General features: G+C 39.6%; 1 protein-coding gene across 10 annotated transcripts in view; it reads left to right on the top strand.

Moving 5' to 3' along the window:
* PAK1 (p21 (RAC1) activated kinase 1) overlaps window positions 1–15,552 on the top strand; it is a 149,417-nt gene that overhangs the window by 89,305 nt on the left and 44,560 nt on the right. For 6 of the 10 annotated variants that reach the window (XM_008020241.3, XM_038005437.2, XM_008020238.3 and 3 more), the window contains 4 exons: window positions 5,249–5,349; window positions 5,859–6,006; window positions 10,925–10,962; window positions 12,791–12,853. In XM_008020241.3, the coding sequence (XP_008018432.1) occupies window positions 5,249–5,349; window positions 5,859–6,006; window positions 10,925–10,962; window positions 12,791–12,853 (350 nt within the window). The remainder of the gene's footprint in view (window positions 1–5,248; window positions 5,350–5,858; window positions 6,007–10,924; window positions 10,963–12,790; window positions 12,854–15,552) is intronic. The other 4 variants (XM_038005439.2, XM_008020246.3, XM_038005438.2 and 1 more) reach the window with 1 other exon arrangement.

Genomic DNA, 15,552 nt, shown 5'->3' with positions numbered 1-15,552 from the left:
TGTATATTGTAATAGTTTTTTTTTCTTTCTTTGTAATCCTCCTTTTACTTCTTTTTCTTGCCTAATTGCACTGGTTAATACCTTCAGTACTATGATGAATAGAAGTGGTGATGAGGAATACCTTTCTCTTGTTTTTAATCTCAGGAAAAGCTTTCAGCATTTTAGAATTAAGTATGATGTTTTTTCCAGAGTTTTTGGTAATTACCTTCTATAAGATTAAGTAAATTCCCTTGTAATCCTAGTTTGCTAAGAGTTTCTAATCATGATTGATATCACATTTCAGCAAATGCTTTTTTCTGCATTAATTGAATTGATTATATATATTTTCTTCTTTATTTTCTAAATGTAGTAAATTACATTCACTTTTTAAAAAAAAATTGAGATATAACTCGCATGCCATACAAGTCACCATCTTAAAATGTACAATTCTGTGGTTTTTGGTATATTCATAAGATTGTACAACCCTTACAACTAACTTCAATACATTTTCATCGCTCCAGGAAAAAAACCCCATACTCATTGCAGTCATTCCTCATTTCTCCCTTCTCCCCTGGCAATCACTAATCTACTCTCTGTCTATGGATTTGCCTATTCTGGACATTTCATATAAATGGAATTACACAGTATATGGCCCTTTGTGACTGGCTTCTTTCACTTAGCATAATGTTTTCAAGGTTCATCCATGTTGTAGCATGGATCGGGACTTCATTTCTCTTTATGGCTGAACAATAGTATATGGATGTACTACATTTTATCTATTCATCACTTGAGAGACATTTGGGTTGCCTTCACTTTTTGACTGTTATGAATAAGCTGCTATGAACATTCACATACAAGTTTTTGTGTAGACATGAGTTTTCACCAGATTCCTGCAGACATACTTCTAGTCATCATAAAATATTTGCTACCGCAGCAGTAGTCCCAGGGATACTATAACCCTGGGATATGGGACCATCAGGATCCTGGGTTTGCTTTATTTTCTCCATTGTGTCTTCCCTCAGTCTGAAGCTCATAGTGCCTTCCTGCCTGCAATCATGTGCTTTGTGAATCTGGTAAGAGTTTATGAAATTTGGTTGACTTGCTGAACAGGTGGAAAGAAGAAAGAAAGATCACACTGTTTACTTCTCTTGGCCTCTGCTTATTCTGTTTCTTTTGGAAATGCCCTTTCCCATCTTGGTCTGGCTAACCCCTGTTCATCCTTTATGACTTCTTGCAGGTATTATCTTCTCCAGAAAGGTGGTTTATTACTTACCTTCATCTGTACGCAGAGCATGCACCATTGTCCTATTTTGCAGATTGAAGGCTTGAAACTCAGACTTTTCCAGGGTCACCCAGTGAGTTACTGGCAAACATAATACTGAATCCTTCCTCTGAGATTCTTTCCACTAACAGAAATTTCTTTTAATTCCTTGACCTCAGCTGTTTAGCTCCTGGGTTTGTGGTGATGAGCCAGTGAGACAATGACTGGCAGAGCTTGGTGAAGGGCTGTACACAGGTGAAGGGGATGATTGTTACTTCCCAGAAGGGATTAATTGGGTTCCAGGTGGCTCTAGGACTGTATGACTTCTCCATTTCTCTTCTGTATTCCTGCCTCTTGAATCCTGTTTTCTGCTGGTGATCCCCAACTGGTGAATACTCAGTCTAAATATTACACAGTACCAGGCTGGGCACGGTGGCTCGTGCCTGTAATACTGGCACTTTGGGAGGCCAAGGTGGGTGGATCACCCGAGGTCAGAAGTTCGAGACTGGTAAACATGGTGAAACCCTGTCTCTACTAAAAATACAAGTAGCCAGGTGTGGTAGTGGGTGCCTATAATCTCAGCTGCTTGGGAGGCTGAGGGAGGGAGAAATTGCTTGAACCGGGGAGGTGGAGGTTACAGTGAGCCGAGATCATGCCATTGCACTCCATCCAGCCTGGGCAACAAGTCTGAAAAAAAAAAAAAAAATTACACAGTACCCAAGCTAAATCCTGCCACCTGGATTTCCCCATTCCTTTTACTTCTCTCCTTTCCCACTTCAGCCAAGTCATTGCCATTTTTGTACTCCACTATGTTAAACTGTTACTTCAGTTAGTAGTTGATTCCAGTCAAATCTCAGTAGGGATCGGGGTATAATAAAGAGTGAAAGACTTGATGAGGTGGACTTACAGTCATGTGCTCTGTGAATCAGGACAAGTCAACTTACTTCCCTGGGCCTCTTTCCTCAGGGAATGGGATTACATGGTCTCTAGAATCACTCCCTAATACTTTCTTTATTTATTTTTTGAGACACAGTCTCACTCTGTCACCCAGGCTGGAGTGCATTGGCACAATTTCAGCTCACTTCAACCTCTGCCCCCCGGTTCAAGCTATTCTCGTGCTTTACCCTCTTGAGTAGCTAGGATTATAGGCACGTGCCACCACGCCCAGCTAATTTTTGTATTTTTAGTAGAGATGGAGTTTCGTCATGTTGGCCAGGCCAGTCTTGAACTCCTGATCTCAGGTGATCTGCCTGCCTCAGTCTCCCAAAGTGCTGGGATTACAGGCGTGAGCCACCGCGCCTGGCCATTCCCTAATATTTTCTAGAGTATTCTTCAATCCAGTAAGCCATGTGCTGGGTTGAAATTCAGAAGTATAGTGATTGTAATTGGAAGTGATAATTTTGGTCCTCAAGAAGCTTACATTTTGGATTTTTAAACTGGCAAGGAATCATATAAGACAGGAAATGACTAGATGCTTGGTGGTGTAGCAGACTCAGTGTCTTGGGAATTAACAGGAAGAAGAAAGGTCAGGAAATCCTTCCTGGAAAAAGTGGGACCTGAGCCAGTCTTTAAAAGATGGCTGAGATAGGGAGAAGGAGAAGAGAGCATTCCAAACAAGGAGAAGAAAAAGTGAGCAAAAACTTGGAGGTTGGAATGTGTGAGGTATATTCAAAGGTTGCAGGGTAAAGAGTGCTCAGTAGAAGCAGAGCTGACTTTAGCATTACCCTGTGTGTTCATGTATTAAATGATTCCATTTCCCTGGAACTCTTTTCTGTAAACTACTGATGCTTTGAGCTAACTTTCTTTTTGGGCGTCCTTTACTAAAGTTTCTTCTGCATTTGACAGTTCATGCCTGTGATGTATTATATATAGTATATCAATTATTTATAATAGAACTCATGTATAAACATGCATAGATATAAAAAATAAAAATTGAAATAAAACACAAATATAATTGTACTTCCCTAAGTGACTAGATGAGAGGGAATTTAGAAACAGAAAGTAGTTCCAAAGCCCTGCCACATGTTCCAGTGCATTCTGGCTATGAGAAAGACAGATGGACTTATGTCATAAAGGACTGCTTGACTTGGGGCCCTGGTATACCCCTTAGCCTTGTCTTTCTCAAAGCAGCTGCTTCTGAGAGGGAAATTGCCAAGTACATAAATAGCTTAAACCCTAGCACTTGGCATGTAGGCAAATGGTTCTCATTAAGATACTGAAGAATGAACCTTTGGAATCAGACCTGGGTTCAAATCCCAGCTCTCAGTAGCTGTATGAGTAAATTATTCAGTTTCTTCATCTGTAAAATGACAGTAGTATTTATCTCATAGGATTGTAAGAATGATGGTAGTAATATCTATCTCGTAGGATTGTAAGAATGAAGAAAAATACTATATTGACATCATTTTTGTATACATAGCAAGTTCTTAATGTCATTTCTTCTTATTACACTGAAGTATGTTTTCTTGATTCAACTTGAAATGTTTTAGGGGAGGTAAAATAGAATGTAAAGAACCTTGGCTTTGATACCAGACTTTTTGGACTTTAATTACTTAATGATTGTAGGCAAGTCTGTTCCCAAATTTTCTAATCTGCAAGTAAAACTTGCCTCAGGATTGTGGTGATTGTATTACATGATACGTATGAAATACCTATTTAAAACTGTGGAATGCCATCTCAGGAGGGAATCTTAACTGCAGAGCTTTGAGAAGGCATAGCTTCTTGTTTTCATAGACTCACAGAATGTAGGCGCTTGAGGGACCCTTAAGATCATCTAGCTCGTACTCGCCCTTGTTTAGATGAGACAGCAGAGATCCTGGTCTCTCTCTCTCTCTCTCTGTACACACGCACACGCGCGCGCATTATGGTAAGGTAGAGGTGAAACTGGCTTGAACTCTAGACCTTTTTGTGTTTTCCTTCTCATTTTGCTACCTTTTATCAGGGTTATGCTGGGTCTGTGGAGGTATTAGAACTTTAGAATTTCTTTTGGTTAGTGTATTGAGCTCCCAGACAACAGGATTTTAAAATAAGGTTCACAGGTGCTGGGTAACAAGTGTTGTGAAAGTCAGGCCAGAGCTGCTGAAAGGAACATTTATTCCTGCCCTGGAGAGAATTTTTGTGTCTTAGGCAGATTCCTTAAACTCCTTGCCCAGTTGAGGTAAATGTCTGGTCATTTTTTCCTTTCTTTACTTACTGTCTGAGCACCTACTTTGTGCCAGATGTGTGCTAGCCTCTGGGAAGCTGTGATTAATTTGACATGGCCCCTGCACTTAGAATTCAGTCTGGTATGGAAGATAAACACTTATAGTAGTCAATTACTATTACATATATTGGGTGCTATAGGAACAGAGAGGGTAAAGAACCACCCAGCCTAGAGATCAAGGAGGGCTTCACAAAAAAGAAGACTTACCCTATATCAACTTGGTAGTTACTGGTAAAACCAGGACTGTTAACTCTGACACACATTCTTTTTGCCTCTCCTTTTATTTTATTTTATTTATTTTATTTTATTTTATTTTATTTTGAGACAGGGCCTCACTCTGTCACCCAGGCTGGAATGCAATGGCATGATCTTGGCTCACTGCAACCTCTACATCCTGGGCTCAAATGATCCTCTTGCTTCAACTTCACAAGTAGCTGCCACTACAGGCATGCACCACCATGTCCAGCTAATTTTTGTATTTTTTGTAGAGACAGGGTTTTGCCATGTTGCCTAGGCTGGTCTTGAACTCCTGGACTCAAGCGATCTGCCTGCCTTGGCCTCCCAAAGTGCTGGGATTACAGGCATGAGCCACCATCTTTCTTTAGTTCAACAAGAAATTAAGTGTTTAAACATGCATTGAGTATCTGCTCCAATCCAGGTCCATAATTGGGGTCTTCAACATATGTGAAATATTAATAGATAGACTTTGCCCTCTCAAGGAGACTACAGTGCAATAAAGAGCTAAAATAAGCCTAAAAACAATAATGTTCCTGTTTTTTATTTCCTTTTCCCTGTTTCTCTTGCAGCAAATAAAAAGAAAGAGAAAGAGCGGCCAGAGATTTCTCTCCCTTCAGATTTTGAACACACAATTCATGTTGGTTTTGATGCTGTCACAGGGGAGTTTACGGTAAGTCCTGGGTCACAGAAAGGTCTTTAGTCTTTTAGAGCTCTGGCTGTGCACTGTTAGATTTAACCCTTTCTCATCTTCCTGATGCTTCTGTCTTTGCCTGAGACCCTGATTACAATTTTCTCACATTCATCAGTGGGACACTTGCATCGCTAAAATTGTATCCAGAGAAGCCTTTCCATCTCCATTCTTTAAATAATAAACCTCTGTTAAGTGGTAGGCTTGGTAGCAGGCTCTGTGTGGGGCACTGATCATGCAGGAACAACATCCTATCCTACCATCCTGGAGGTATAGCCTGGTGAAGGAGCAGACAGACATCTTAAGAAATGACTAATACAATGAGAAAGATATTATAAAAGAGGCTTACGTAAACTCTGAGGGTATAGAGAGAAAGGAATGACTAACAAATGCATCTTTTGCTGCTAGCAAGTGTCAGAGTTAGCTCTGATGTTCTTTCAGGGTCCACTGTGATTGTGCCTTCCTGTTAGTCTTGCATGTCTCTCTTATAGGGAATGCCAGAGCAGTGGGCCCGCTTGCTTCAGACATCAAATATCACTAAGTCGGAGCAGAAGAAAAACCCACAGGCTGTTCTGGATGTGTTGGAGTTTTACAACTCAAAGAAGACATCCAACAGCCAGAAATACATGAGCTTTACAGGTATGAAAACTGTGTCCCGGGCAGTCTCAGCAAGAGGTGGTTTTAATCTGGATGGGAAAACTCACATGCCTATTGGTCTGGGATAAGAGAACAAAGTAGTTGAAAGAGTGAAAGTGGCACTTTAACTAACGTGGAATTTTGGAATTTGACAGCCAAGATGATGGACTTTGCATCAAACTTAAGTCTTCACTCTGACACTGCACATGTTTTTTAAAAAATAGTATGGTATTATATAGAGAGAACACAGATTTTGTGCTAGAAGGTCTAGATTCTGACCCTTACTAGATTCTAACAGTCGCTTCATTTCTTTGCGCCTTAAAATGGGAATAATTCCTATCAAGAGGCTGTAGTGAGAAATGATTGGGTACAGTGCCTCACGCCTGTAATTCCAACACTTTGGGAGGCCGAGGCAAGAGGATCGCTTGAGGTCAGGAGTTTGAGACCAGCCTGGGCAACATGGCAATACCCTGTCTCTACAAAAAATACAAAAATTAGCCAGGTGTGGTGGTGCATCCCTGTGGTCCCAGCTACTTGGGAAGCTGAGGTGAAGGGATCACTTGAGCCTGGGAGGTGGAGGTTGCAGTGAGCAAGGATCACACTACTGCACTCCAGCCTGGGCAACAGATTGAGACCCTGTCTCAAAAAAAAAGAGGTTATAGTGAGAAATAAGTGAGCCGACAGATGTGAAAGTTCTTTATAAGTTGTAGCACATCACCATAGAAATGTAACTATCATTATCATCATTATTGTTAATATTATTATTAGTTATTTAATAACACTAATGTATGTCTTCCTCAGGGAACTAATTTTTATTAGTTAAATGAAAAACAGGCCATTAAATAATAAATTTCTTTACATGTACCCTTGGTAGAAGGGACTATATTTTTCAGAGTGTTTTTAATAGCAGAATTGGGATTAGAACCCAGGTCTCCTAATTCCTATACCATCACCTTTTGAATTTACTGCTTGCCCCTAATAATGCTATTTGGAGGCTCTCCTTCCACAGAGGACCAACTTTCTCCCTTGTTTTGCAGGTGTGAGAGCCAAAGAAGGCCTTTCTAATATGTTAAATTAATAGTGGGCTAATCTTTTAATTTCCAGGCTCTTTACTCATGTTGCCTCCTTCAAATGGCAGTATTGTTGGGAAGGTGAGAACCAGGATGAACTAGGGAATTTGAAGGATGCTTTCCCCAGCCAGTATCTGGCTTGTTTCAAGGGCACAGATGGTGGAGATGACAGGCTACAGCTTCACTCATGCTGCCATGGTGGTGCCCAGAAGAGGGCCATGCATGTGCCCAGCAGTATTTCCTTCCTCTCGTCTGGCCCCGCTGAGTCTGTCTCACTTCTTCCATTGAGGGACTGAGTCATTTCAAGGAGGAATTGGGGTGGAGGGCTACTGAGTGGGAAAGTTTTCTAGTCAGGAAATTAGAGTTTATGTTAAGGAACTTGTCATGGAAACATCAGGTTAGAGGCTGTCTTTGAAAACCTCAGTGGCTAAGTCTTGGGAAGGATCTTTCCTGCGCGTATGTATGTAGATATGTGCTAGTGGCGTGTAAGTGTGTACATAAACAGAGGCATAGCCCTATGGGTTTGCATATATTTGGAATTAAAGCCCACTTAAGTATTCATGAACAAAGATAAAGTCCACTCAGGTATTCATGAACGAACATATGTATAAATATACACATTCAGGTAATTATGTGTATGTTCATTCGTGCATGCATATATGAATAATATTGAGTGTGTATGTACAGATACATGTGTGTACATCTACTTTTGTATGTACAAATTTGTGCACATGTATATATATATATGTATGCCAGAATTTTAATTTTCTGTAAGTTGAAGACTAGGGCCACCTCTAGGCAAAAGTGCATATTTGGCACAGGTTTTTTTAAGTGTCATATCTCTCCTTTCCCTGTTTGCCACCCTCTCATACTATTAGTTATGATAATACTACCTCAATTTGTATATGCTTACATGTGAATTACCTCACGTGAATTTTTTTTTTTTTTTTTTTTTTTTTTTGAGACAGAGTCTTGCTCTGTCACCCAGGCTGGAGTCCTGTGGTGCGATCTCGGCTCACTGCAGCCTGTGCTCCTGGGCTCAAGTGATTCTCCTTCCTCAGCCTCCTGAGTAACTGGGACTGTGGGCGTGTGCCACCACACCCAGCTAATTTTTGTGTTTTTAGTAGAGATGGGTCATCATGTTGGCCAGGGTGGTCTCGAACTCCTGACCTCAGGTGATTTGCCCGCCTCAGCTTCCCACAGTGCTGGGATTACTGGCATGAGTCACTGAGCCTGGCTCCGTCATGTGATTCTTATGATGGCCTTAGGAGACTGGCAGGGCAAGGACTATTATCCTCCTTTTATATACGCAAAGAAATTAATTAGACTCAGAGAAGTTAAATGACATACCCCAAGTGACTCAGCTGATACATGATGGAAATGTATTTTGACTTGGGCCTTTAACTCCTTTGCTGCCTATAACCCAAACACAATCCTCCATGCTAATTTTGGTCAAGTGTTTCTATTTTTTCAACACTTCTTTTTTTTTTTTTTTTTTTTTTGAGACGGAGTCTCGCTCTGTCACCCGGGCTGGAGTGCGGTGGCGCGATCTTGGCTCACTGCAACCTCCACCTCCTGGGTTCAAGCAATTCTTCTGCCTCAGCCTCCCAAGTAGCTGGGACTATAGGCACACACCACTATGCCCAGTTAATTTTTGTATTTTTAGTAGAGACAGGGTTTCACCATATTGGCGAGGCTGGTCTCGAACTCCTGACCTTGTGATCCACCCACCTTGGCCTCCTAAAGTGCTGGGATTACAGGCGTGAGCCACTGCGCCCGGCAACACTTAATTTTTTATACCGGTTAGTAGCTAATGTAATAGGGAAAAAGTAGATGAGATTGACAACGCAGCTGGGTCTTAGCCCTATTTTGCCAATGACTTATGTGACCTTGAACCAATCTTTCTCCTTTTCTGAACCTCATTTTACTCATCTGTAAATGAAAGTGCTGGAAGTACTTTCTGTTCCATCATTCTGTGCTTTGGAATTTGATTTTGATATATAGTTCATCACCTTTGAAGGGAGTGTTTACTTATTTTTTATATGACATAGCAAGTATACTTATTACCGAAATACCCAATCTTCAAAAATACTAGCAGTACATAAAGTTGGGGGTAGTGCAGTGAAGGCATAGTGTTGTACTCTGCCAAAGTTGATAGTCTTCTGGACAAAAAAAACAAATGAATTATGTTTAAAGTATATCCTGAATTTATTTCTCCAGAATACTGCTAGCTATTCTGGATTTGTTATAAGAACATGTTGTCAGAGCTTGCCTTATTTCCTGCTGTGTGGGTTCATGATTTGCTGTAGGTCAAAGAAGCTGTATCTAGCACTTTTTATATGATGGAATTGGGATTGTACATTCTCTGGGCTTGGTTCTTGGTGAGGAATATATTGGATTTGGTAGAATATTTCTCCTCCTCAATTCCATTAGTGGTGAATTGACAAAGTCAGTTTTTCTTGGACCCATGGGAATTAAAGAACAAAACTGAAGACATTAACTGGTCTTTAAACTTATTTCTTGCTAAGATCTCCGTTGGGTCTCTCTTTCATATTTTATGAAGTCTAAGATACCACTGATTGTAAGATGCACAATTATTTCCATACCAATCAAGGAAAATAAAGCTGCCAATTAAACCATAACATGGATGGTAGGACACACCTCTGTTTCAGAGACTTTAATGTGAAAAATGTACCTCTCAGAATCAATGAAACATGGTAATTGCTTCATTGAGGGAGCTTGACTCTATTCTTGGAAAACAAGACCCTACCTTTAATTAGACGACAGGATTAATACCTGTCTTTTCCTCAACCTTAGTCCTTTTGTCCCTGTGGGCAGTAGATATGGATATAGAAGGATCCTTTATGAAAGCTGAAGCTGGAGACTGGCCATGATTTGGCATGGATGACTCAGGGGTGGTGCTATGGATTCTTTCCTTTTCTTTTAGAACGCAGATTTTCTTAGCTATTTAAGCCTTACAGTGATATAGCTGATGATGTGGATACAGTTCTAGCATAGTATTTAGAATGAGACCAGAATTCGAATCTAATTCCTCTCTTTAACCTGTGTGTACCCTGGACAGATAACAGTCATGTGCCACAACAACAGACCGCATATACAATGGTGGTCTGATAATATTATAAGGAAGTTGAAAAATTCTTATCACCTAGTGATTACTTAAGTTTAAAATAAATTTAGCGTAGCCTACGTGTATACTGGTAATGTCCTACTTAGGCCTTCACATTTACTCATCACTCACTCAGTGACTCACCCAGAGCAACTTCCAGTCCTGCAGGCTCTATTTATGGTAAGTGCTTATGTAGATATATCCTTTTATTTACCTTTTGAACTATATTTTTATTGTACCTTTTCTATGTTTAGATATACAAATGCTTACCATTGTGTTACAGTTGCCTGCAGTAACATGCTGTACAGGTTTGTAGCCTAGAAAGCAATAGGCTATACAATATAGCCCAGGTATGTGGCAGGCTATACCATCTAGGTTTGTGTAAGTACACTCTATGATGTTCCCATAATGACAGAATTACCTGATGACACATTTCACAGAGCATACCCTATTGCTAAGCCACACACAACTGTACTTAACACCTCTGAACTTGTTTCCAAATCAATAAAAGTAGATATAATAACAGTACTCAGAGCCATAATGAGGATTAAAGAAGGTGATATGTATAATGTGTTTAGCATGATATCTAGCCTGTAGTACCAGTCATACTATTACTATTCTCTGAATCTGGCATGTGCTTGACCAGATAGACTTCTTTTGCTGCCAAGAAAGAATTAACTGTAATTGTTTATTGACTAAGTCCCTTGTCTTTCTTCCTGTGCAGATAAGTCAGCTGAGGATTATAATTCTTCTAACGCCTTGGTAAGTATTTACTCTATGTTGATGTGGGCAGACGTGGAGGTAAGGATCGAGACGGTGTGGCAGAGGCAGAGCCTGAGCTGGAGGCACTCATGTTAGTCACTTCTGCACCCTTGGCCTCAGAATTCCTATCTATCCAATAAAGAAATTAGATATAATAAATAGGAGTGTCCCTTTCAGCTTTAATGTCCTAGAAATTCTTTCTTTGTGATAATTTTTTTATTTTTAATTTTTATGGATTCATAATAGTTGTAAAATGTTCTAGAAATTCTGGAACCAGAAGATATGGCTTTAGGCTCAGTTTTTTAATTTGTAGCTTTGAACCTTGGGAAAGTCAGTTTGCCTCTTTGAGTTTCAATTTCTTCATCAATAAGATGAGAATGATACACTCTGCCCTTACCTGGACGTGTCTTCAGATACCTACATTTAGAAGAAAATTTCCTCTTTGGTCTATGGAGTCTGCAAAACCAAGATTAGTACTAATTGTTGAAGGGAACAGATTTTATTCATTTAAAGTCATTCATTCTGTCCTCTGAAGTTGTAATGAATGCTTTGACACTCGAATGGATGTTACAGAAATCATGAAGAATTGGCTGGGGATTAAACTAGAGGATCTCTGTGTCACTCTCAACTTACAAATTCTATTTCCCAGGGCAATTACAAGGATAAAATGCGATGTTGATGTATTTTAAAGGGTCCTATAAATAATAAAATGCGATGCATGTAAGAGAATACTGCCTTTTTTTTTTTTTTTTTTTTTTTTAAAAGAGATGAGGTTTTGCTCTGTTGTCCAGGTGGGAGTGCAATGGTGTGATCATAGCTCAGTGTAAACTCAAACTCCTGGGCTCAAGTGATGCTCCTGCCTCAGCCCTCTGAATAGCTGGGACTATAGGCATAAGCCACCACACTCAGCTAATTTTTAAAAAGTTCTGGTAGAGATGGGATTCTCATTTTGTGTTCTCAAACTCCTGGCTTCAAGTGATCCTCCTGCCTCGACCTCCCAAAGTGTTAGGATTACAGGTGTGAGCCACCACACCTGGTTGCTATTTATTTTTTATATCTGATATCTCTTGTACATAGGTGGTTATGCCATACTGATTTACTAAACATTTGCAAAAGCCCTAGTTTATACTATGCCAAGTCCGGTGTGAATAAGTGACATTACAGAGATGGTCAGACATGTCCCAATACCTAAGAACCTCCCAGTCTTGAGGTTGAAGACCTCAAGCAGCCAGTTCTTCATGATTCCCATTTGTGCTTGAAGGCACAGACAGATAATTATAGTTCAGCATGCTAACCTTCATGAAGCCAGGGGCTGTTTCTGACTTGTTAATTGTTATATCGTTTGCATCTGGCAAGTCTTGGCATTTGGTAAACATTTACTGAATGAAAGGTTGGAGGTGTCAGAGAAAGCTTCCTGATGGTAAAGTCTGAGTTGAATGAGTTAGTTATCTAGAGTAAAGATTAAGGGGAAATGCGGATATTCCACACAGAAAGAGAATAGCATGTGTGTGGGCAAGGAAGTTCATGAGGTATACTTGCACAGGGAACTGCGAAGTGGTTTGTTATGACTAGAATGTGAATTGTGAAGGAAGTAGAGGTGGGCGATGAGGAGGAGTGGTAGTGGTAAGCGGGACAAATCATGTAGGAGTTTGACTTATCTTAAAGGTGATGAGAAGCTTAAAGAACTTAAGCAGGAGAGTGGTTAAGTTCTAACACAATACCGAGTCACCATCAAAATACTTTGAACCATGCTTCCACTGTGGGTACTGGTTTATTCTGAGTCATTTTTACACTCATTGATTATAAAAAACAATATTCACATGTTCAGTGCCTTGCAACCTGTTGGATCCTTTCTTACCGACTCTCTGAATCCTCACAGGAGCTTACTGAGGTAAGTTATTATCCTTATAGATGATAAAACTGAAATGGAAAAGAGTTAATGGCAATAGGCATCTGATTCCCAGCCTATACTGCTTTCCCCCACTTCGTGCTGCCTTTCATCAAATGGAAGAGATGTAATTAAAAGATGGGAAAGAATTTGCAAATACAGGATCTTTGAATAGTAAATTATTGAAGAAGAGGCTTTAAGCCGAATTGTGCTTCATGGCTCAAATGTCTTTATGCTTTTGTGGGAAGAGTGATAGCCATCAATATTGAGTGCCTATGATACTGTGTTAAAAACTTTATATAAGCATGATTAGCCTCACAATTACCTATGTACAAAGTATTGTCATCTCCATTTCATAGGCAGAAAAACAGAGTTTCCTGAAGACTTATAATTAGAACCACATTAGAACTGGGGTCTTCTGAATCCCAGTTTGGGTTTCTTTTCACTGTGGCAAGGAACAAAAAAAGATGTCATTGAGGTCTTATAAAGGAGACTGCAGTAAAGCTGTAGCTATGTTGTTTGTTATTGAGGAGGAAGAGCCCTGGGGTTCATGCCATATGGCAGGGAGGATAACACCTGCTTGGTAAAAACTTGTACTGGTTTAGTATCTACAATTAAAACTACTAAGACTGTCAAGGACATTGTTCTCCCTCAATTCAGAACATTTGTACAGCACTAGCTCAGTGCTCTATATATCCTTACTAGTTTTACATGGAGGAAATGTTTTGTATTATGGTAGCATGTCATTATTTTCCATATTGGTTTCACACAGATGATTCCATTTGTGAAATAATCAAATACAATTGGTGCCTAAGAAATTAAGACTCAGAGAGATTAAGTGACTCACTCTCTACGTTTGACTGAGTTAGTAGTAGAAACCAGCACAAAATTCTGCTCTCCTGAGCATTCATATATTCACTCATACCCTAAATATTGAGTTAGTATCTTCTTTATGCCAAAGTACAGGTGACACAAAAATGAACGTGCACTATCTTAATCCTTGAGAAAAAAAATTAATGACAGACTGGGGAGAGAAGGGCTGCAAGAAAGGCATGAATAATGTACAATGGGGTTATATTTGATGGAGTGATTTATTCTGCTCTGAAGTACAAGGAAGTTTGCAGAGTTCTTGGGCCTTAAAACATTGTTCGTTTAACAAACAATCTTAAAGTCCCTTTTAGCTCTAAATTCTGTTATCTGTGGTTCACTGGTCTGAGATCTGACTCTAAGATTCCATGGCATTTTAATGCCTGATTCTCATTTATAAAATGAATAGTTACCACATGATAGGTTCTTTGGGTGCTGAGAAGTCAAGGACTAGTAAGATCTCTGCTCTTGGTCTCACAGTTTTTGTGGTGAATCAGAACATGTAAACAAGGATTTATAATACAGTGTTAGGTAAGCATCAGGTAATGATACCAGGCAGAGAAAAAGGCAGTGCTTTCCTGTGTGATGGACAGCATGAACAAAAGTTGGGTTAAGGATCCAGTATGTTAGGCCAGAGAGCTTGGACTTTATGCTGGAGCTGAGGGAGTGTTTTAAATAGAAGATGGATATAGTTGGATATGTGATGTCTAAACTAACATCTTAGATTTCTTTAGAAATTGGATCAAGATAGTAAACTGAATTCATCTGCCCATCTCTCTTGCTATCTCAAATTTCTGAATTTCAGAAAAGATTTCTTAAAAATCAAATTAAAAGCAATGCTCTAAAACAAAAGCATGACGTAAATCAACTGTTGTGAGGAATTCATGGAAGATAGAAAGCAGAAAAGGTCAGATTGATCAGAGCAGAAGCAGCCACAACTTAAAGTATAAGAGAAGATGCCTAGGAAAATGAAAGTAGCTCCAGAGAAAATGGGCTGAAAGAATATATACAAGAAGCAGGAAAGAGTCATGGGCCATCTTCAAGGGTAAATTAATTTAATTCTACCTTTGAAACAGTAGGGGCAGCCTCCTCCTTACATTGCACAAAAGGCAGTGGGTGCATTTGATTCTAAGCTAAAATCAGCTAATTTTCTGGAGAAAGTAAACTGCCTACTTGAGGAAAGCTCTTGCTGTGGGTATAGGGGCCTGAGAGAGAAACAGAGAGGAACCTGAGTTAACTGCAATATTCTACCACAGATATAAAGAAAAGGAAACAGGAGAAGTAGCTCTGCAGTGAAGGAAAATACATTAAAGTTTTCCATCCCAAGAGTAAATTTGTCATACTTTTGATACCTGGGAGGAGGGGAATCTCTACTTTTCCATGCCTACATACCCTAAAGTAACACTTGCCAATAACCATCTCTCCATAACTCACGAACAGATCATATCAGACCTTCAATCAGAGGAGGACAGTGGAAAAACAGACTTACATAAGTTTCAGAAAAACTAATGTTAATTACACTAATCTATCGTTCACTTATAAATATGAATGAATAACCAACGATCTCCAGACATTTGAGAGAAACACAACATTAAAGAGAGGGACCAAGATAAGGAAAGAAAATTAACCCCAGAGGAAATAGATAATTCAGGAAATAACTTTTTAAAAAATCTAATATTTTCAGAGAAGATCTATAGTTGTTGCATCCTCAGAAACACCCTGCTATTAGAGCAACCAGAGGGGGAAAGAGTGTTCTTAGTATTAAAAACGTAAGAAATAAATTTATGGCTGGGCACGGTGGCTCACACCTGTAATCCCAGCACTTTGGGAGGCCG

Source organism: Chlorocebus sabaeus, chromosome 1 (assembly GCF_047675955.1).
Source record: "Chlorocebus sabaeus isolate Y175 chromosome 1, mChlSab1.0.hap1, whole genome shotgun sequence".
NCBI lineage: Eukaryota > Metazoa > Chordata > Mammalia > Primates > Cercopithecidae > Chlorocebus > Chlorocebus sabaeus.
This window is presented reverse-complemented; position numbering and strand designations above follow the sequence as displayed.